The 21,321-nt window shown below is 40.5% G+C and overlaps 1 protein-coding gene across 1 annotated transcript in view; it reads right to left on the reverse strand.

The window, feature by feature from the left end:
* RTN1 (reticulon 1) overlaps positions 1-17,151 on the reverse strand; it is a 286,071-nt gene extending 268,920 nt beyond the window's left edge. Inside the window, exon 1 of the mRNA XM_011961922.1 lies at positions 16,581-17,151. Coding sequence (XP_011817312.1) covers positions 16,581-16,821 — 241 coding nt within the window. The 5' untranslated portion in view covers positions 16,822-17,151. The remainder of the gene's footprint in view (positions 1-16,580) is intronic.
* Positions 17,152-21,321: the final 4,170 nt, after the last annotated feature.

Genomic DNA, 21,321 nt, shown 5'->3' on the forward strand with positions numbered 1-21,321 from the left:
CTCCATAGTAATCCTCTGAGAGCCACAAATTCTGCTAGAGTATATTCTTGAAATTAATACATCAAAATTTATGGAATGCAGACCTTTTGCCTGATTTAGACTGCTATTCCTCATAGTCTGACCATATTGTTATTTTACTGAATTTATCTATATATTCTTATTATGTATTTGTGTCATCTATCCAACTGCACATTTTGTGTCTGTGGACGTATATATAATAAATTCTCAATAAATACTTGTTGAATAAAAAAATGGATGATTGAGATTTTATTGAACGATAAAACTATTGCCCCTGTGTAAACAGTGATCTCTATGAGAGTATCTGGAATCATTAATTTCTAAGATTTAGAAAGTTATTTCATTTCTCTATCCATAAAAAGCCTCTGAAAAATTCCAGAATTTGTGGGTGTTTGTACAGATTTTCCAGTGGGGGTCTGTGATCATGAAAATATTTTTAAAATTACTAATCTAATGTATGTTCTCTATTATAACCCCTCTGTCACAGACATGATCAACCCAACTCTGCTACACATCTCCAGTAACAAAAAACTCACTACCATATGAAGCAGTCTAGGCTATTTTCATAGCTCTGATGAATACTGGGCTCTAACTCTTTCCCTGTAACTTCTGACTGACCACAGCTCCATCTGCCAGAGTCACATAAATATGCCCAGACCCTATGCCACTTGACAACCCTTCATGTATTTTTAGACAGCTGTCATAACCCATCCTATCTTCTTTCAAGCAGTCTGTAAATCCTCAGCTCTTTCAACCATAGTCAAGGTTTCTACTATGACTTCTACCCCATCATTCAGTGCACCCAGAACTCTGCCCAGACCTGCACATGTTCCAACCCTCCCATCTTGAGGGTTGAAACAAGTATTCGCAGCTCTCTCCTACTTGTTCTGGGCATCTAGAGTTAACGGGACTAACAGTTATCATGTCAGGGACAGCTGCTTCACTCTACTGATTTAAAGTGAACTTAAAGTTAACTAAAAATCCCTGTTTTCTCTCTATTTATGTTGCAGTTCCACCATGCATGGCCCTCCCGGTCTATCCATGCAGTTAGTTTGGGGATGCTATTGCAGGGTTTTGCAATTATTCCTATTAAACTTTTACTTTTTTTTTTTTTTTGAGACAGAGTCTTGCTCTGTTGCCCAGGCTGGAGTGCAGTGGCACAATCTCGGCTCACTGCAATCTTCACCTCCCGGATTCAAGCCATTCTCCTGCTTCAGACTACAGGCATGAACTACCACCTCTGGCTAATTTTTGTATTTTCAGTAGAGATGAGGTTTCGCTACACTGGCTGGTCTTGAACTCCTGACCTCAGGTGATCCGCACACCTCGGCCTCCCAAAGTGCTGGGATTACAGGCGTGAGCCACAGCACCCAGCAAAACTTTTACTTTTCAAATGCAATTAATTGTTGCTTCTGGCTGAGGTTCTTAAGGATTCTCAAGTTCTGTCAACCCAAGTTTTAACCACCATCTTTCCCATACAGATTTATGCTCACCGTAGTTCAGATAGATTTTCATGCAAGCTAATTCCTTATTTAATATGCAAATTTTACTGCACAGATCATAAAATAGATGCTGCGGCTGGGCGCAGTGGCTCACACCTGTAATTCTAGCACTTTGGGAAGTCAAGGTGGGCAGATCACAAGGTCAGGAGATCAAGACCATCCTAGGCAACATGGTGAAACTCCATCTCTACAAAAAATATATAAATTAGCTGGGTGTGGTGGCACCTGCCTGTAATCCCAGCTACTTGGGAGGCTGAGGCATGAAAATCGCTTGAACCCAGGAGGTGGAGGTTGCAATGAGCCAAGATCGTGCCACTGCACTCCAGCCTGGGTGACAGAGCAAGACTCTGTCTCAAAAAAAAAAAAAAAAAAAAAAAAAGATGCTGCATGAACCCTAGATCCAGACTGCCAAGGTTCATCAAATCTGGGTGCTGTCACTTACTAGTTATATGATCATAGGCAGATCACTCAATCTCTATCTCAGTTTGCTTACTTATAAAATGGGGTAAATAACCATACCTACTTCATTGAGATTAAGGATAGGATTAAATGTAAAGAGCCCAGAACACTTTGTTAAGTCCTATAGAAATGCTCGTTTCATAAGTAACTTAGCTTATGTGTGCATATAAGTACAGATCAGAAATCAGTAAGTACTGTAAATGTGGAAAATATCTCAACAACTAAAAGTAGCACTATATGGTTATTTTCCCTGAAGCCCACATCTAGACCAATATAGCTTAGATTTTATGCATTTAGCAAACATAAGGCAATACACCTGTCAGTCTGTTTTCACTGTACCCTATTAATATGAATACTCAATGAACATTTGAAAAGGGGAACACGTCCTATAAACATTCCTGTGCTGCAGAGAACAGGGATTTTATTATTTATTCCCTTTTATTTTCTCTCTGTTTTCTTTCTGTTGTTGAGATTGGTAATTTCTATTGTTTCTCTTCAAATTCACCAACACTTTCTTCTTTCCTCTTCACTCTGCTGTTGAGCCCATCTACTGATAATAATAAAAATTATCTTGATTACTGTATTTCTTAGTTCTAAAATTTCAATTTAGTTCTTCATAGCTTTTACTTCTTTGGTGAGACTTTCTATTTCTTTGCTGGGACTTTCTATTTCTCTGCTGGGGACTCTCTATTTTATTATTTATTTCAAGTGTGTTTGTAATTGTTGAATAATTTTTGTGATGGCTACATTAAAATCCTTCTCAGATAATTCTACCATCTGTGTTAATTTGGTGTCGATTGTCTTTTGTCATTCAAGTTCATATCCTACTGGTTCTTGTAATTTTCCATTAAAACCTGGACATTTTTGGTATTATATCTTGAGACTATGTATCCGACTTAAATAGAAGATCATGTTTTCCACTCAGTCTCATCATTGAGCAGTGGTGAAACTCCTGACTCTCCTCTAGGCTTCCTCTAACACCACATTAGCTGGCAGGTGAATCTCCCTCCTTAGCTTCTGCGGTGGGCATGGAGGTGGGACCTCAGTTTATTTCATGGTGTTTGGCTAGATAGAGTGATTATTGTCTAAAAGTTTTCTATCCTGCTAGGTTGCCCTTTTCTGGTCCTTTGGCTAGAAACAGCAGGCTTTTTTTGTGTGTGTGTTTTGTCTGTGCCCATTGGCATTTTCTGTTGCTGGCTTCTCCAGTATCCAGCCTGAGATATAGGATGGAAAACAGAAAACCCCGAGAACTTACTGCTATGTCCTTCCACAGGTCCCATGGTCTCTGGTAAGTCTGCCTTCTTCTCTTCATTCACCTTTCAGAGACCCTTTCTATTTATTTCACATGAAATGTCCAGGATTTTTAGCTGTATTTAGCAGAAGGGATACAGACCCCATCTTTCTAGAGCAATCATGCTTTTATGTAAAACATTAATCTACTGAGTTATAAGACTAGCCTGCAGATTTTCACAAGCCCACAGGGCCAGTTGATTTAGCCCTGTACTTGGGGGTAGCAGGAGCTAGCTTTCACTGTGTTGCCTTCTCTAGTAAGAGAAGCAGCCTCTTCCAGACCAACTCCCACACATACCTGGGACAGCTTCCTAGGCTTATTGCCCTTCCACTGAACAGGAGAATCAGAATAGATTCCATCTGCTGTCCTCCCTCATTCCAGCTGGTCCCCATGGGCACACCTCAGCCCTGTACTCACAGATCACTCATCAGGACATGGGAAGTGCAGCAGATCACCACTCCTACTGCCCTCCTCCAAAATGTCTTCCCATGTGGATTACCAAAACTGATTTATCTCCACCCCCATCCTTCCTGGCTCTACTGTCCTTCCCCATTGCTATTTGGCTGAGGTCCAGCTGGGCACAGCAAGCATTTTATAGTAAAACATCTAAGGCTGAGGTTCTTTCTCAATCTTCATTCTCTTCAGCATCTGACACTGCTGACCAGGCTTCCTATCAATAGTACCTTACAGATACAGAGTTATTTGCCATTTCCATACATCTTCTTACATTATCTCGTTTTATCTTCATATAACCCTGTAAGATAGCCAGAACAGTACTGTGTTCAAGCTATGTCATATATGAAGAAACTGATACATAAAGCAGTCATATGACTTGCCCACATTGACATGATATTAGGTACCAAAGCCAAGGCTAGATAAATCTGATTTCTCAGTCAGGGCTCATTCTGTACCATGTCATCTTGGCTTTTGTGATACTATAATAACAGGAGTACCTGTAGTTACCATATGATTGCCAGGCACTCCACAGGACCTAATACCATATATACCTACTATAGAATCTGAGGCTCAGGGAGCTTAAAGCAAAAGCTTTAAGCCTTTTAAAATGAGGGGCAAGGAGCATTTCCTCTGTCTCTGGCCCTCTGTCCTTTCCATACTACATAATCACCATGGCTTCTCTTCTAATTTTCTAAATCCATATCAACAATCCTGTTTTTACCTACAAAATCCATTTCTTTATCTACAGTTGCCAAGTAGAAATTTCCATTCAAATGGCTTGTCATCATTTCAAGCCTCATATGACTAAAAGTGAATTCATTATCCTCACTCCTCTAGCCAGTTCCCCCTCCCACCCTCTATAGCATAACATTCTCCCAGCCATAGGGCACAAAACTGTAGTCATTTTTGATTTATTCATCCCTTCATCCCCAGATCATGTCTGTTAGTCACAAAGTCCTGTTGACTGTTCCTGTGAAGCCTCTCATCTTTCTTCCCATGTACCTCCCTCTTTATTCCCATGGCTACTTATTCAAGGCCCTGAAATTGATGTTACTGGGTTGGCTTTCTTCCAGCAAAACTCGTAGGTTTTAGGATTATCCTCATTGAATTCATCTTCTGTTCTACTGTCAGACTAATCTTCCTTAACATAGCTCTGTGATATTACTTCCCTTACATATAAGCCTGCAAAGATCCCAGAATCCATAGAAAAGGAGACTAGAGTTCTGTGTAGCCCTCAAGCCCCCCAGAATCTTCCTTCTCCTCATCTGGATGAGCTATGAAACTGGGCTCATCATTGCTCACTTCCTTGTCATCATCCCCATACTCAGACTGCCTTTCTGCTCACTTCTGCCCCCTTCCAATTCTATCCATCCTTCAAGAGACCAGGTACATTGGAACCCATACAGTCACGAAATTCCTATCACACATATAGTTTCTACCATCCATCCAAGCAACAAGCTGCATGCTGACCTGAGTTATTTATCTTTGCTTTGTGGGAGTCTGCCATATCTCCCAGCTGGATGGTAATAAGCCCAGGAGGAAACGGGCAAAGGGGACATGGTTCATGCTCCTCTATTCCCCACATCTCCTATAAAATGCCAAGCATGAGCAGGAAAGCCAATAAATCAGTGCTTCTTATAGCTTTAATATGCACCTGGTAGGCTTGTTTCCCTAGGATGAGGTCTGTGGTCACCCCACACGATATTGGAGCAGGTAGTTTACAGACCGTATTTTGAGAAGCCCTGATTTTTTCAGAGAGAGTTGAAAAATACATGCCAAAGGCAGACATGACATTGTTTTCTATTCCTTTGCTTATCAACCAGATCAGGAATCATTCAAATACACATAATTTTCTGTTGTTCAAGAGTAGTTTAAAAAAACAAAAAAAAAAACAACAAAAAAGAAAGCCAAAGATTTGCTATGCATAAAACAAAATTCTAGGAATTTTGGAGAATGTGACATTCAACAAATTTTCGAAATTCAGAAAGCAAGAATTTGGTCTATAACTGATTTTACAAAAAATCTTATGCAATAGATGAATTAGAAAAGGCATTTGGGGATTGGACATGGAAATTAGAATGGAGAATTCTTCCAGCTAAAAATTTAATTCACTAAGCAACCTAGGAAACATGGTTTTCCAATGAATAATCTGCCATAAATATATAGATAGTGAGGCAGAGAAAGAAGGAAAGGATCCTATGATGCTTTTAGCATTACAAAATTATTTAATGAATTTCCAAAATATTTTAGAATATGTTGAATATTTATGAAACTAGATTCAGTAAAAAATGAAGAAGATAGTTCAGCAAAAAGAATAAAAGAGATACTTGCAGATAGCATATTTTATATTTATGTTAATAATCCAAAACTGGATAAAATTATGTAGTTCTTAAGAAGCAAATATGTCACATTATGAAGTTTTCTTGACAATGGAGAACTAGAGGAGGATTTTTAAAAGGTCACAATTCTGTGAAAAGCACATTTTAAGTAGTCAATTTGGGGTAACTATGGTTTTTGTGATGGACACAGTTTCCAGTTTCACTAGTGTGTGGTTCATTTTTGAGAAATATGTAATAATTTTAAAATAATGATATGGCTTGGCTGTGTCCCCACCCAAATCTCATCTTGAATTCCCATGTGTTGTGGGAGGGACCCAGTGGGAGGTAACTGGATCATGGGGCAAGTCTTTCCCATGCTGTTCTTGTGATAGCGAATAAGTCTCATGAGATCTGATGGCATTATAAAGGGGAGTTTCCCTGCCCAATCTCTCTCTTTGCCTACTGCCATCCATGTAAGACATGACTTGCTCCTCCTTGCCTCCCACCATGATTGTGAGGCCTCTCCAGCCATGTGGAACTGTAAGTCCATTAAACCTCTTTCTTTTGTAAATTGCCCAGTTTCAGACATGTCTTTATCAACAGTGTGAAAACTGACTAATAGAGTAAACTGATACCAGTAGAGTGGGGTGCTGCTGAAAAGATACTGGAAAATGTGGAAGCAACTTTGAAAGTGGGTAACAGGCAGAGGATGGAACAGTTTGGAGGACTCAGAAGAAGACAGAAAAATGTGGGAAAGTTTGGAACATCCTGGAGACTTGTTAAACGGCTTTGACCAAAGCCTGATAGCAATACGGACAATAAGGTCCAGAATGAGGTGGTCTCAGATGGAAATGAGGAACTTCTTGGGAACTGGAGCAAAGGTAACTCTTGTTATGCTTTAGCAAAGAGACTGGCAACATTTTGCCCTTGCCCTAGAGATTTGTGGAACTTCAAACTTGAGAGAGATGATTTAGGGTATCTAGCAGAATAAATTTCTAAGCAGCAAAGCATTCAAGATGTGACCAGGGTGCTATGAAAAGCAATCAGTTTTATAAGGGAAATAGAGCACAAAAGTTCGGAAAATTTGCAGCCTAACAATGCGATAGAAAACCCCATTTTCTGAGGACAAATTCAAGTCAGAAGCAGAGATTTGCATAAGTAACGAGGAGCCAAATGTGAATCCGCAAGACAATGGGGAAAATGTCTCCAGGGCATGTCAGGGGTCTTCACAGCAGCCCCTCCCATCACAGGCCCCAAGGCCTAGGAGAAAATGATTTCCCAGGTGAGTCCAGGGTCCCGTGCTGTGTGCAGCCTAGGGACTTGGTGCCCTGCTTCTTAGCCACTCCAGCCATGGCTGAAAGGGGCCAAAAAGCTGAAGCTGTGGCTTCAGAGGGTGCAAGCCCCAAGCCTTGGCAGCTTCCATGTGGTACTGAGCCTTCAAGTTCACAGAAATCAAGAATTGAGGTTTGGGAACCTCTGCCTAGATTCCAGAGGATGTATGCAAGTACCTGGATGTCCAGGCAGAAGTTTGCTGCAGGGGTGGGGCTCTCAGGGAGAACCTCTACTAGGGAAGTGCAAAAGAGAAATGTAGGGTCAGAGCCGCACACAGGCTCCCTACTAGGGTACCACATAGTAGAACTGTGAGAAGAGGGCCACTGTCCTCCAGACCCCAGAATAGAAGATCCACTGACAGCTTGCACCATGTGCCTGGAAAAGCCACAGGCACTCAATGCCAGCCTATGAAAGGAGCCAGGAGGGAGGCTGTACCCTGAAAAGCCACAGGGGCAGAGCTTCCCAAGACCATGGGAACCCACCTCCTGCACCAGTGTGACCTGCATGTCCAAGACCATGGGAACCCACTTCCTGCATCAGTGAGACACGGAGTCAAAGGAGATCATTTTGAAGCTTTAAGATTTGACTGCCCTGCTGGATTTCAGACATGCATGGGGACTGTAGCCCCTTTGTTTTGGCCAATTTCTCCCATTTAAAATGGCTATATTTACCCAATGCCTGTAATCCCATTGTATCTAGGAAGTAACTAAGTTGTTTTTGATTTTACAGGCTTATAGGCAGAAGAGATTTGCCTTGTCTCAGATGAGACATTGGACTATAAAATTTTGAGTTAATACTGAAACGAGTTAAGACTTTGAGGGACTGTTGGGAAGGCATGATTGGTTTTGAAATGTAAGGACATGAGATTTGGGAAGGGCCAGGGGCAGAATGATATGATTTGGCTGTGTCCCCACCCAAATCTCATCTTGAATTCCCATGTGTTGTGGGAGGAACCTGTCGGCATGTAATTGAATCATGGCGCAGGTCTTTCCCGTGCTGTTCTCATGATAGTGAATAAGTCTCACAATATCTGATGGTATTATAAGGGGGATTTTCCCTGCCCAATCTCTCTCTTTGCCTACTGCCATCCATGTAAGACATGACTTGCTCCTCCTTGCCTTCTGCCATGATTGTGAGGCCTCTCCAACCATATGGAACTGTAAGTCCACTGAACATTTTTCTTTGTAAATTGCCCAGTCTTGGGTATCTCTTTATCAGCAGTGTGAAAATGGACTAATACAAGTAATAATGTAACAATAACAATGTCAAGTTAGGGGCACTATTGTCTTTTAGGAAGATATAAACATCTTAGTGTAACCAATGACTTTTTTTCTGCATTTCCCCCATTAAAACAGCAACTTGGCTTTTGCTTGTATATCATTAACTGGGAGAGAATCTCTCTTTTCTGATAAGTTCTAATTCTTAGAACATTTTCTTTCATTCAGAAGAAATCTAGTTCTCCAAATCACTAGTCCTAATTTTGCTCTGTGAAATCAGCCGGGTCAAGTCTTCTTCCTTTGCTTTGTGAAAGTTCTTCTAGTATTTAACATTCAGATCTCCATTCTTTTCTTTTGGATAAAAATTCTTAATTTCTTTAACTATCTCTCAAATGTCATGTTTTCCAAAAGCCTCCCAATTGCTCTGCTCTCACTGTATTATAGCTTGTCAATGTCTCTCAAAGCATGGCACCTACCCTTTAGAATGAGACTCCAAATTTGGCCTGCCTAGAACAGAATATAGGGGAGCTATTACTTCATATAATGTGCACCTGAGACTTTCTATTAATACTACCTGAAATTACGTAAGATATTTTAGTAATTTCACCATACCACTAGCTCATATTTAGCTAATTACAATCCTCAAAATTCCCAACCCCCACCATGAACTATTTTAAGTTGCATCTCCTACGTTCTATACATATTAAATAGAAATTTCAGAACTTATAGTCAAGATTTTACATCTATAATGTTACAGGCCACTGTTTCCCTCTAAAAGCCCCTAGGCAGAATCCTAGGCCATTATGTCCCTTCCTAAAGATATCTATTAGCGTCTGGTTTACTGTAACTCCCAGGATCTGTCATGGTTCATTGTGATGTCAGTAATCACACAGGTGACTGTTTCACTCCTATTTTCACTTTTCTTCTGGACTCCTCCAACAATCTTTTCTTCTGAAGTCTCTTTCAGTTTTCCTACTTCATTGCCCACTTTTACTCAGTTTTCTTTGAAACACCTCTGAATATTTGAGTGACCCAGGACTCCTTGACCTCGTTACTGTCAACACTCACTCCCTTGGTGATCTCATCTCTATACCAACAATTCCCAATGTATATATGCAGGTCGGATCACTCCCCATCCCCACTCTACACTGCTTACTTGACATCTCCACTTGGACATCAAACAGACATTCAAAAATTAACATTTGTAAAACCGAACTCCTGGTTTTTCCCTAAAACTTGCTCTTCCTAAAGTCTTCCCAACCCCAGCTAATAACAAGTCCATTCTTACATTTACTCAGGCCAAAAATCATGGCACGTCCCTTGTGTTCTCTCTAACACATTATATACATTCAGAATATATCTAAAATCCAACCACTTTTCACCTCTTCCAATGCTGTTACTCTGGTGCAAGCCACCATGATTTCTTTTTCAGATTATTGCAATGGCCTACTAGTAGGTCATTCTTGCTCCACACCAACCACCACCACCCCCATGTTAGATTCTCAATACAGTGACTAGAGTGAGTTATTAAACTTAACACTGAACTCTAAATACGTTCCTTCTCTATTTAACACCTCTCCCATTCCTGTGGCTCTCATCACACTCAGAGTAATATTCAAAGCTGTTACAAGGGCCTACAGGACCTAATATATCCATTCCACTCTACCTCTGACCCTTTGCTCATCCTCTATCATTCTCCCCTTGCTTACTCCACCTCATGGCTCTTCCTGTGGTTCCTTGAATGTGCTAGGCACACTCCTACCCAGGACCTTTGCAACAGATATTCCCTCTGCCCAAAATGTTCTTCTCTCAGACATCTGCATGACTGTTCTGTCACTTTCTTCAAGTCTCTGCTTTAAAGATATCTTATCAAAGAGGTCTTCTTTGACCAACCCTCTCATTCCCATTACTCTGTTTTGACCTTTTTCATAATACTTATCATCCCTTAATATAGAGGTTCTGGTCTCTGTTGCCCTTCCTTACTCTCTCCTTGCCCCCACCAAGAAAAAAAGTATACTTTATGGATGAAAGGCTTTTATCTGTCCTTTTCTGTACTATAATCCTCAGTGCTTAGACAATGCCTGACATATAGCAAGAGTTCAATAAATAGTAGTATAATCATAAGTAATGCTCTCTTGCTGAAACTAATTACAATGGTTACCTCTGGAGAGGAGCAATGGACTGTTGAAACGTAAGGTGTGAAGACTTCCTTTTCTCTGCTTACCCTTTTGTAGCTTCTAGATTTTAATACCATGTGTATGTATTTTCTACCCCCCCATTTTTAAATTGGGGCAAAAATAATTTTAATAAACAGATTTATCTTGTTGCTTTTGAATAAACATTAAAATCAAGATTCTTTTTCACAGCAATGCTGCCCTGTAGCATATCAGCCATCCTTTGAAATTTTGTGCAGTTTATAAATTAAAAAGCATGCTTTCTATATCTTTATGTAAGTTGAGCATTTTGTAAGTTCCTAGAAACAGGAAGTGCTACATGTGTGTTGGTAATTCAAAATCTGAAAAAGAGGGAAATAATGTTGTACAGGCATTATGTTTTAGTGAACCAGAGGGAATTTCTGAACAACATATTCATTCTTTTCTAAGGGTCTATGAATATTTAGCATAATAACACATTCTTAGATTCTACCAGCAATCAGTGTCAAACATACTGGTTTATAAGTTTTAAGAATCCACCATTTTCCCCTTTTTGAAAATCACATATCAAATTCAGCTTTTCTAGCCCTAGTCTTATTCTCCAAAGATACTGGGAATGAATTTAAAGCTGCTCAGCACACTCATTCAATTCCATGAGATGTAAGGTAGTTGGATGTGAAGAACTGATCTCATCAAAGTAGTAATACAAGATTTTACCTTCTGTTTACTTATCCGGGAATCCAGGTATCTCTTTCTGTATGTTTCAATTTTCCAACTTAACAATCACTGTCCATTTTAAATTAGGGAGCTCAAATAAGAATTGAGAAGCTCTTCCCTCCCTTTTCTCATATCCTAATACTACAGCATCTTCCACAAACAGTGGGCCTCTCTGGCTCGCACTCTTCTCACCGTTCTCCCTGCCCTCAAATGTTATTTAACCAAACAAAACTGGTTGTCTTTCATTTTTGGACCATGTTCTTTACAATGACTTTAGTGCACAGCATTCCTATATAGATATATTAGTCTCTTGAAATGTCTTTTATTTTCACTGCTCTCTAAATTTTCCAGCATCGTTTTCAAAACTCCCTTAGTCACCACTGAAATAATCTAATTGTTGAATAAAATCACAACTAACTAATCCAAAGATCTTGATGTAACATTTAGCCAGTTATTTCTTTGAGGATGCAGAGAATGAGATAGATGATGGAAATAAAGGGAGAGAAAGATTTTCTTTTTCACAGCTAGACAAAAAGGCAGATTTTGTCTTTCACAGTCTGAGCAAGCTGTGCTCATATTTACTTATCCTGTGTTGATCTCAGAACACTAACTCATACCCTTGTGCCCATGGGGTTAGATTATTATAATTCCCTTCTAGTCAAGCTTCCAGCAATAACTTGGGAATGAAGAAAATGAAAAATAACATGAAAGGAACTATTTGGCTGAAGTAAATACTGTGAATCAGAAAGGTGCACATGTTTTAGGAAGCCATGACCGACCTGTGTTTAGCACAGATCCTTACACAAAGGAGGCATTTAATATGTCTACTAAGTTGAATTGAACCGCAATGGTTTCTCACTTTACAAAAGATAATAAAAGCTTTCTGTAATCCCTGTAATCCATGCTCCCAGGGATAGACAACAAAATGGGCAAGATAACCAACAATGCTTCTCTCAACCCTCAGAATTGGAAGTAAAAAAGAGATGGAGAGAGGAGAGCCTATGAGCAAGGCAATGAGCAGGCTGGTTCTGTTGGAACAGGAAGTTCATGAAGGGAGAGTTAAGCTGAAAGCCTTTATGATATTTATCAATGTATTTTTAAAGTATGTAAGCATCTCTAAATTTTAATTTAACCTAATTTGAATTCCCTATATTAAAGAATATGTATTGTACTTACTTACAGAAATGGTATTGACTGTATCCAGAGGATATGCCTGTATCCAGAGAATTGACTGTATCCAGAGATATTGACTGTATCCAGATAAATAAATTGCATTCGTTTTCCAAACTCTTTTATTCATCTTATATGTTTCTTTAAAAATAGTAATAGCGAAGTGTAATGTCCCTTACCATTTCAATAGAACTGTAACTTTCTCAAGAGAAAGAAGATTGAATGAAGATTGAAATTTATACCTTCTGAAGGGGATTACCTGGAAATGATTCCAAATAAAAAATGTCCACACATCTGTCAAACACATCCAAAAGTGAAGACAGTTAATCTGGCCTCCAAATGGAATTTAGAAGATGAGCGGTAATGTGTTATAGTTCTTTAGATTTGTTATATTAAATAGAACACAGGGTATATGAAACTTTCTGAAAGTTATTTAAATCATGATAGACTGAGAATAGTTTTTCCAATACAGTATCACATTTAGCATTTGAAAAATGCAGACATATAAACAATATGGTCCATGGGAAAGTAAATTGGAAAATGCTTTTTTAATTATCTTGAAATTTAAGTCAAATTATCTATAAATTGATATCACTGCAGCAAATCATATTGGACTGATTTTTCCTGACCATTCTCCATCATGTTCTTGATTTGGCTTTCCATATATTAAGCAGTCAATGAGTTAATTTCCAAAGCAGGCAATGAGTTAACTTCTATTTCATTTTGTTCAAATGTTCTATTTAAAATTCTTTCTTTAAACAAAGGACCATTATTTTCTCCTTTTGTTATTGTATGCTCCTTTTGAATAGTTTCCAGGAATAAAATAACTGATCATGAAAAAACAAAACAGTTGCTCTTAACACCCTTTGTATAAAGTTATTAGATGATGGTACTTGTATGATTAACAACACTAACATGTTGTAGCTACCATGGTGTATTAAATGTTCCCTTGTCAACAGACATAATCTCACATGTCCATTATCAATTTAGAAATGAAGTTGTAATTTTAGAAAACAGTGTTATTTTGTTGAGACTATTTCCACGCCACAAAAGGGACAGAAGCAATGAGAATACCTGAAAATAGAGGACGGATGGAGTTTTATGGTGCAGTTTTAATGATGTTTAAACATATATTCATTCCAGGACACTGCTGAGAAATATTTTTGCAAATGTTCCTGGAAGAATTTTAATTACCATCGATGTATAAAAATAAATAACAGAATATCTGTCCAGATGGCATGATTGGTGATGTTTTTCAGAAAAACAGTTTTTAAAACATCAGTATCTGTCTTAAATTTCCATCTGAAAAAGAAACAAACTCTGTTTACAGTGCATCACACTCTAAGTCTAAGTTACTTCTTAGTTTGAGCTGAGTCCCAAAAAGCACCACTTTAAAAAAAAAGCACTCTTCTGCCATGTGGGGACACAGTGAAAAGACAGCTGTGTATGGACCAGGAAGCAGACCTTCACTAGACACCATTTCTACCTTGATCTTAGATTTCTCAGCTTCTAGTACTGTGAGAAAATAAATTTCTGTGTATAAGCCAAAAAAAAAAGTCAATTAAGAAATACAGTGTAAAGTAGTGTGCTTAATAGGCGTCTCTGATACAATTGAGGGCTGACCTGCTAACTTTGCTTATAGCAATAGAACTGCCAAAATAACAGACCAGGAAGCTGGACAAGATTTCTCTGGAATTTTAAGATCTAGCTACTTATTTATATATCATTTCTGGCATTTGAGTCTCTTATAGCAGCACATCCAGTCTACTTAATAAGAAACATAGAGATTTAAGACATTAACCAATCAACAACTATATTAGAAATTCCTTCAAGCCACAATCATAAACTAAAGATTGTCTATATAAATATGCAAAATGTGTTCCTTCCATCTTTCTTCATTCTTCTCCTATCCAAACGTAGTATCATGTTTGATTTTATTACTATATTTGTTGCCTAGGATAGAAAACCCCAAACACATTCAATAAAGCAAGGTATTTCTATAATAATAATACTAAAAATGCCAAATGTATTGTTATTTGTTACAGCCACCTTTCTGTAACAATGCACTGTACATTTTGAAATTGCTAAAAGAGTAAATTTTAAATGATTTTACCACAAAAAATAAGTACATGAGATGATGGATTTGTTAATTAGCTAATCATCTGACAATGCAGACATATATCAAAACATCACACTGTACCCCACAAACATATATTCTAAGCATTTCCTATATAATAACTTTTGTGGATATGTTACTGAACATGGGGCACTTAGCTTCCCTTTTCTAGTTCACATAATCTTGGTGGCATTAATAGGAGGTGGGTAATGTTTCATAAAGAAACAATTAACTTTGATTACAGTGGATAAAGATTCTGAACTATGAGCAGTCTAGCCTCAGCAAAGAATGGTAAAGACAAAAACTACCTTCCTTTGTCTATTATCATTTGCCATCTTCTTTTGTAATTATAAAGAGTTTTGTTTCCATTTGGATGCAGAAGTTGAAGGAGAGACTGCGCAGCCATTCTTAGACTTAAATCCTCCCCCACCCCCAGGGATATAATAATTAATATACAACCACTGGCGTTTGGCGTTGGAGCTTTTTAGTACTTTTCTTTCTTTCTTTCTTTTTCTTTTTTCTTATATAGGGTCTCCACTTCTTCTCTTCCCTTCAGGATATTGACAAATTTTATTCAAGGCATTCTCCAAACCTCTTTTCCCCAGCTCAGATCTTCTGTACCAGGGCAGTTAATTACAACTACCTTAGGCATTCCACATAACCCTTAAGAGAAGCTTACGAAAAGGGGTTTCTTTAAATCAACCACCAAGAGCACACACACCAGTCACACTCCCCTTCCCCTCCTCTGGGAGCACCCACCACCCCAGGCCTTCTAGCTCTACATTGCCAAAACTACACAACTCCCACTCCACCATAGCAAAGCTTTCTCAGGAAAGAGCACCACACAGCATCCCCTTTCCTCTCCCTGGAAACAGCGTTAACCAGGCCAGCAGCCTCAAAGCGCGCTTCCCGGATCCTTTGACCAGGATGCGCCAGGGGCCTGGGCTCCCGTTGGACACTGGCGCGCTCAAACTTCGAATAGGGCGTCAGGTGAAGAAAGGCCAAACCCAGGGCGATTTCCTTGGGGGTGGGGGGCGGGGCGGGCGGATCAGACTGCTGGTAAACTGTGCTACGTCCACTCACCACCACCCCTACAACCCACAGCCAAGTCCGCCGCATTTCGGACTTCCAAGTTTCAATGCTCCCTGCAAGGTGGGGCCATCCGGGCAGCGACGAAATACAGGTTTTGGGCGGGGGCAGCCACAGCACCCTAGCAAAGCTGTGCCTTCCGAATTAGGGACAAACTCCCTGGGATTTGTTTTCTGCGAGGGGAAAGGTGAAGGGAGGTGGGGGGAGTAGGGTATGGTGGCGATTCGTGGAGGGCAAGGGTAAGGGGCAGTTACAGCCACATCTCTGCCCTGGACAGAGCCGGGTCCAGGGGCCGCGGGCCTGCCTGCCGCTGGGTTGCCAGCATCTCCTGTAGCCGGCGCGCACACCGCGCGCAAACACGCCCCCCAAAATCCCCACAACCTGTCAAACGGGCCCTACAGCTCGGAGCCCCCTGGCAGGAGGGAGAAACTTGTACCCAGACTCGCCAGCAGTCAGAATGCTGCGGTTTGTCGATGAGAACAATTTTTAAACCGGAAATAATCATGATAATGAAATAAAAGGATCAAAAGCATCTTGACTTCTTCTGAGCCTTTGGGAAAAATAAAATTGTTGTTTTCTACCAGCCCGCGAATATTCCCAGTCGCCCGTGGCGACGCGGGGGTGGGGTTGGCGCTCAAGGCAGAAAGCGCGAGGCAGGTGCCCAGGAGAGCCGCGCAGAAGGGGACTGAATAGGGCGCCCGGGTCCCCAACGCCATTTGAGGGGCAGCGGCGCCCGCCTTACCTGTGGATGCAGTTTCCATGGCAATGGGCGACTGCCGGGCGGGGCCCGAGTCGGGTTCCCGCGGCGCCGCTTCCCGGGCCCTGGCGCCCAACCCCAGGCTGGGCTCCCCAGCCTGCGGCGCTGGCGTGGCCCCTTTCGGCGTCACCGCTTCGTCCTCCCCCTCCCCCCGGTCCCTGAGCCACTGGGACCCGGGGCCGGCCAGCGGCAGCAGCTCGTCCTGCGGATCCGGCAGCGCGGCCATGGCTGGCGGTCCCCCGGCGCGGCGACGGCGGCTTGGTTGGGCCGAGGCTCGGTGGCTGCGCGGGCGCTCCCTGCTGCTGTCCCCGGAGGGACTCGGCGCTCGGGGAAGCTGCGGTGTCTCAGCGCCACCGCCGCCTCTGCTGCAACTCCGCCGAGCCGCTGCCTGCCGTTCTTCCCGCTTCAGCTCCTCCTTCTCCCCCCTCCTCTTCCTCCGGCCCCGCAGCGGCCGCTGCCTGCGCTCCTCCTCCTACTCCAGTCGCTGCTGCCGCCGCTGCTTCGCTACTCCCAAGCCTGTTATTACGCAGGTGAAAATGGCCTGCTTGGTCCGGGTCCTCCTGGGCACGTCAGCCCCCAACCTGCAAATGGCAGGCCCCGGTTAGGGGATGTGCCAGATCCCCTCGAATCTTCCTCTCGTTTGAGGAGGAATAAAAAGGAAGAACCAGCAGGTAGAAGCAGCCACCAGCAGCGTCGCCTTCCCAACTCAGAAAGTTAAGCCCCGACTGGTGTCCTGAGTCCGGAGGCAAAGAGGGAAAACTAGAGAACTCAGGGCCACAGTTCTGAGAGTGAGCAGTATGAGTTGTGGAGGGGACACAGGTCTGAGCGGGGAAGGGGTGGAGATGGGTTCTGATGGCAGATGGAGACCAGGGAAGCTGCAACCCCGAGGTTAAATCCTGCGTTTCCAGAATGGGCCTGAAAATAGTGGAGTAAAGGAATGAGTTATCAGGACAGCCTCCAAAAAAAGCTTAACACATCTCACCCTGACCAGCCCTGAGTGCAAACAGGATATCAATAGGCAGGACAAAAGCTGTACATTTCCTTTCAGAAACACTGAGCCAAGGCCATCCTAATCATACGCTATCTGTGCAGTCAGTCTGTTGTATTTCAGAAGTTGGACATTCCATGAGCTTGCATCTTTTTCTTTACAGTTCACTGCGATAAAATGGAAGATAGCAAATAAACCCAAACTCAGAGGAGGAAAGTGACTTGCCTTAACATGTATTATGCCCATATGAAGACCCATCTTTTCAAATGTCTTGTGTTTTATTGGTTCCCCAGTTGTTTATATAATAATAAAATAATGTGCCTTTAAAAACTAAGATTCACCACAACACACACGGTGAAGGAATAGGTTTATCCACTGTTTCTTCTCTAGAAAAGGAGGGCGCAGACGGTACAGCACACTGTGAGACTGTGGGACTCTAGGCCACCATGCTTATCTTGAGGATTTCATACCTGTCCATCGGTATATTCAAAGGCCAACTTCAGGACCATTCAGGCACTCCTCAATAATGCTAAAATGAAAAAGCCTAGAGTCTGCCTAATCTTTTGTTCTGCTAGTGCACTAACGTTCAAAAGATGACAATAAATTAGAGAAAAATCATTCACTAAACAATAAATATGGCCTCCTAAAGCCAGATGTCCCTGGAAATCTGATGGTCACCAAAATTTTACATTTTTGATATACTCAAAATTATCTCTCATGATGGAAATGTTCACTATCTAGATTATGGTTACAGCTTCACAGGTGCATACATATGTCAAAACTTACTGTTTACTGTAAATATGAACAATTTAATGTGTTGTCAGTTATACCTCAATAAAGCTATAAAAATAATCTCATCCAAAAACAACAAAATAATTGGTTACCATGAATCATAATGATTTTTAAATATCTTTCCATGGGAAAACAAGAGCGTATTTAAGAAGCCGTTAAGTTGAAAAGCTTATTCCACTGCTGTCTTTCCGTGGAGTTTAATCCTGTCTTGTAATTAGAGGACACTTGTAAGCTTTTTTCAAATCTATTACTTAGTATTCCCTAAAGCTTCAGAAATACTAGATGGGAATTTATCATGGTTTTATTACTAATAACAAGACAAGAAGATAGACAATTCTAATGATATAACCTTAAAGTGGTTATTGATGAATGCTAATATTTGAGAATTGCTATGCAAACGAGTTACATACAAAATAATAGGAAGTATATTCTTTTGTTTCTCTGAGAAACATAAATGAAAGTCATCATTAAAAAACTAGGAGGCTTAAGCAAGCCTCTTTTTTCCTTATGATTAAATAGATAGGAAGTTTGGGGATATGATTCCAATTATTTGTCGTATTTCTTTCATACTGCTCAATACTCTCATTGAGAACATGTGAAGGAAATAGCCAGTTAAATCTATTTAGAGTGTAGTTGTTAAAGGAAATTGACCATTATTGACAGCTCCATTTTGATAAAGTGTTCTATTTTACACTGCTGAAAAGAGATGACACAAGATTTCAGTGTCAGCAATTTTCATTACTAACTTTCCTTATTAGACTCCACCTTTGGATGTATACAAATTATCTATTTGAGAGAAGAAATTTTCAGGTTTATGCTATGACTTGAAATGACTTGCACCCCTCTGAACTGACAAAGCCTGGCTAATTTGAAGATTTATGGGCAAAACACACAGTCGGTAATGGGATTCTGGGGCTTACAAGTTGCTCTAAGTTATGAATTACTCTAAAATGCTTTTGAGTAAGAAGAGTTGAGACAAAAGAACTGTCAGGTTTTGTCTTCAGCTTTTGTTTTCAGGAAAAGAAGTTTTGTTCATCATTTGAAAAGAAGGAATGAGGAGCATTTATTTAGCACTAGCTTCTTAACTTAGTCCAAACCATGTATCATGGGGAAACAGGGTGTGGGGACATGCAGGAAGAGCGCCGCAAGTAACAAACTTTAACCAAGATGAAATTCTTTCCAACCTCACTATTAAAGTTACTTAACATATCTACATCCCAGCTGTAACCTGGAGATTTTTTTTTAGTTTTTGTGGGTGGGTACATAGTAGGTGTATATATTTACAGGGTATATGAGATATTTTAATACAGGTATACAATGGATAATAATCACATCATGGTAAATGGGGTATCCATCACCTCAAGCATTTAACCTTTCTTTGTGTTACAAACAATCCAATTATAATCTTTTTGTTGTTTTGAAATATAAAATAAATTATTGTTGACTGTAGGCACCCTGTTGTATTAATGAATACTAGATCTTATTCACTCGTATCTAACTATATTTTTATATCTACCATTAACTGTCTCACCTCCGTGCCCCTCAGGCCCCCACCAACCTCCCAGCACTATACTGCCTGGCCTCTGAGAAACATCCTTCTACTCTCTATCTCCATGAATTCAACGGTTTTAATTTTAATTTACCACAAATAAGTGAGAACATAAGAAGTTTGTCTTTCTGTGCCTGGCCTATATCACTTAACAAATGTCCTCCAGTTCCATCCATGTTGTACAAATGATAAGATCTCATTCTTTTTTATGAATGAGATCATAAAAATGATATTGAGCACCTTTTCAATGATATTGAGCACCTTTTCATATGTCTGTTTGGTATTTATTTGTATGTCTTCTTGTGAGTAATGTCTATTTAGATATTTTGCCCATTTTTATATTTTTTCTTATAGAGTTATTTGAGCTCCTTATATATTATGGTTATTAATCCCTTGTCAGATAGATAATGTGCAATTTTTTTCTCTTATTCTGTGTGTTGTCTCTTCACTTTGTTGTTTCTTTTGCTGTGCAGAAGATTTTTAACTTGATGTGATCCCATTTGTCCACATATGAATAATAAGTCCATTGTGTATATGTACCACATTTTCTTTATCCATTTGTCTCTTGATGAACACATGGGTTGCTTGCAAATCTTGACTAGTGTGACTAATATAGTGCTGCGATAAACATTGGAGTGCAGATAGCTCTTCAATATACTTTTGCCTTCTTTGGGGTATATACCCAACAAACAAAAACAGGAAAACATTGAAGCACTGGGGAAACTCTCCAGGATATTGGTCTGGGCAAAGATTTCTAGAGTAATAATCTATAAGCACAGGCAACCAAAGCAAAAATGGACAAGTGGCGGTGGCTCACGCCTGTAATCCCAGCACTTTGGGAGGCTGAGGCAGGCAGCTCACAAGGTCAGATCGAGACCACCCTAGCTAACACGGTGAAACCCCATCTCTACTAAGAATACAAAAAATTAACCGGGCGTGGTGGTGGGTGCCTGTAGTCCCAGCTACTCGGGAGGCTGAGGCAGGAGAATGGTGTGAACCTGGGAGGCAGAGCTTGCAGTGAGCCGAGGTTGTGCCACAGCACTCCAGCCTGGGGGGCAGAGTGAGACTCCATCTCCAAAAAAAAAAAAGGAAATGCTACTGATTTTGTATGTAGATATTGTATCCTGCAACTTTACTGAATTTGTTTATCAATTCTAAGAGTTTTCTGGTGGAGAATTTACATTTTTTTCAAATATAAGATCATATCATCTGCAAAACAGGGATGATTTGACTTCTTCTGTTCCAGTTTGGATGCCCTTTATTTCTTTCTCTTATCTGATTGCTCCAGCAAAGACTTCCAGTACTATGTTGAATAACAGTGGGGAAAGTGGGCATCATTGTAATGTTTCAGATCTTGGGGAAAAGACTCTCAGTTTTCACCCAATTCAGTATGATAC

This window comes from Colobus angolensis, unplaced genomic scaffold (assembly GCF_000951035.1).
Source record: "Colobus angolensis palliatus isolate OR3802 unplaced genomic scaffold, Cang.pa_1.0 Scaffold57, whole genome shotgun sequence".
NCBI classification, from domain to species: Eukaryota; Metazoa; Chordata; class Mammalia; order Primates; family Cercopithecidae; genus Colobus; species Colobus angolensis.